Source organism: Saprolegnia parasitica, assembly GCF_000151545.1.
Source record: "Saprolegnia parasitica CBS 223.65 unplaced genomic scaffold supercont2.52, whole genome shotgun sequence".
Lineage (NCBI taxonomy): Eukaryota > Oomycota > Saprolegniomycetes > Saprolegniales > Saprolegniaceae > Saprolegnia > Saprolegnia parasitica.
The window spans coordinates 2125-3801 of record NW_012156446.1 but is presented as its reverse complement, the minus strand read 5'-3'; the positions used below and the strand labels follow the sequence as shown (position 1 = coordinate 3801).

At 60.7% G+C, this 1677-nt stretch overlaps 2 protein-coding genes across 2 annotated transcripts; one reads left to right on the top strand and one right to left on the bottom strand.

The window, feature by feature from the left end:
- The first annotated feature begins 7 nt into the window (after positions 1-7).
- Positions 8-658, top strand: SPRG_10092 (hypothetical protein). Its single transcript, XM_012349241.1, has 2 exons — positions 8-424; positions 483-658. Exons 1-2 carry the CDS (start codon positions 31-33, stop codon positions 641-643), a joined length of 555 nt encoding a protein of 184 aa, XP_012204631.1. The 5' UTR covers positions 8-30; the 3' UTR covers positions 644-658.
- A 181-nt stretch (positions 659-839) lies between these two features.
- SPRG_10091 (hypothetical protein) lies at positions 840-1595 on the bottom strand (the record flags this gene model as incomplete). Its single annotated transcript, XM_012349240.1, has 1 exon — positions 840-1595. A coding segment is annotated over one exon (756 nt), but the record flags the coding sequence as incomplete, so codon positions are not given.
- Positions 1596-1677: the final 82 nt, after the last annotated feature.

Genomic DNA, 1677 nt, shown 5'->3' with positions numbered 1-1677 from the left:
GATCCGAACGCACCGATCACGCTGCCGTCGATGGAAGGCGATTTCGTGGCCTTCCTCGGCGCCATCGGCGGCGTCCTCTACCTCACGCAGGCCGAGCGCCTCCGCCCCAACGTCGACCTCATGGTGTTCATGTACTACCTCGACCTCATTGGCGCCGGCATCCTCCTCACGCTCCTCGTGTGCATGGGCGTACCCCTCGAGCTCTCGATGGACCCCACGGTCGGTCTCTACGGCTGGATGACGCCGGCGGCAAACCGCCTCCCAGTCGCCCTCTACATTGTGTTCGTCTGCGATTTCATTGGCACCATGGGCTACGTCCGCGGCCTCTACTATTTCGAGCCGATCGTGATCTCGATGGTGATGCTCCTCGAACCCATCATCGCGACCGTCATCGGTATTCTCGCGCAGGTCGAAGCGATCCCAGGTACCATCTCTCTTGATCGGAGTGTTTTTTGGAATGGGACGCTGAGGATACGCCGTAGGCCTGCTCACGCTCGGTGGCGGCCTCCTCGTGCTGGCGGGGACGGCACTCGTGATTTTGAGCTCGCCCACCAAGGCCTCCGACGCCGACGATGTCGAGAAGGCTCGACTGACACCGCCGAAGCGGTCGCTCTCCGACTCGGTGACAACGATTCAAGTATGACTGCGCCGATCGGTGGATCATCTGCATAGTACAATCGAAATCGTCGGTCACGTCTGTTGCTTTTCTCCACAAACCCAGCCAAGGGATATATAAATGATGTCCCTTGGCGTAGCTTATATTGTTGGCAACATGTGCGCCAACCGAACATGGCTATATAAAAACGATGGACACGAGTATACTAGATGAGTTAAGTTCATTAAATACGGTACGCGGTGATACCGTGTGACGGCGACGAGAAGGAAGTCTCGGTGTAGTAGCCTTCGGTCGAGTCGACGGGCGACGAGCCGCTGTCCGAGTGCCGACTGTACATGATGTCCGACTGGCCGTGATGCCATGGCGAGGGCGCGAAATTGACCAAGTCCATCTCGTTTGAAAACAACGATACCGAGGAGGAGGATGTCGTTGGAAGCGGGATCGGCGCTTGCACGTACGGCGAGTGCCCGAGGCGAATGACCGAGCCGTGGTGGCGGTACCCGTGACTGCTACTTCGCCCCGACTGCCGCTGGGAAAGCACTTGCCGTGGACTCATGCGACCTGACCGCCGCAGGGACAGCACGCGCCGGGGACTTGGTCGTTGGTTCGAGACGCGGGTGTTTGCGCGGGCATACGCCGCCATGACCTGTTCTGCGTGCTGCTTGCGGCGGCGGCGACGGCAAAGACAGACGGCCAAGAAGACGAGTGCGAGCACGGCGAGAGTGGCCCCGACGCCAATGTACACGTACTCCGTTGTCGAGAGCAGCGGCGGTTCGACTGGCGCGGGAACGCGAACCAGCGTGTAGCTCACGAGGTCGACACGCACAGACGTGTTGGGCAGCTGGAGTCCTTGCAGCGTTGTGAGCACGAACGCCGCATAGTCGCCAACAGGCAGCGTCACGTTGCGCGTGAAGAAGGTCGCTGTCCCATTCGTAAAGTTGAGCGGCGACTGCGACGGCAGGTACGGTAGCGGCGTCGCCTCGGCCGAGTAGAGCCCGCAGAGCTCGGTCGTCGGGCACAGATACAGACCCGACTGCGCTATCTGCACCAGGCCGCTCGTG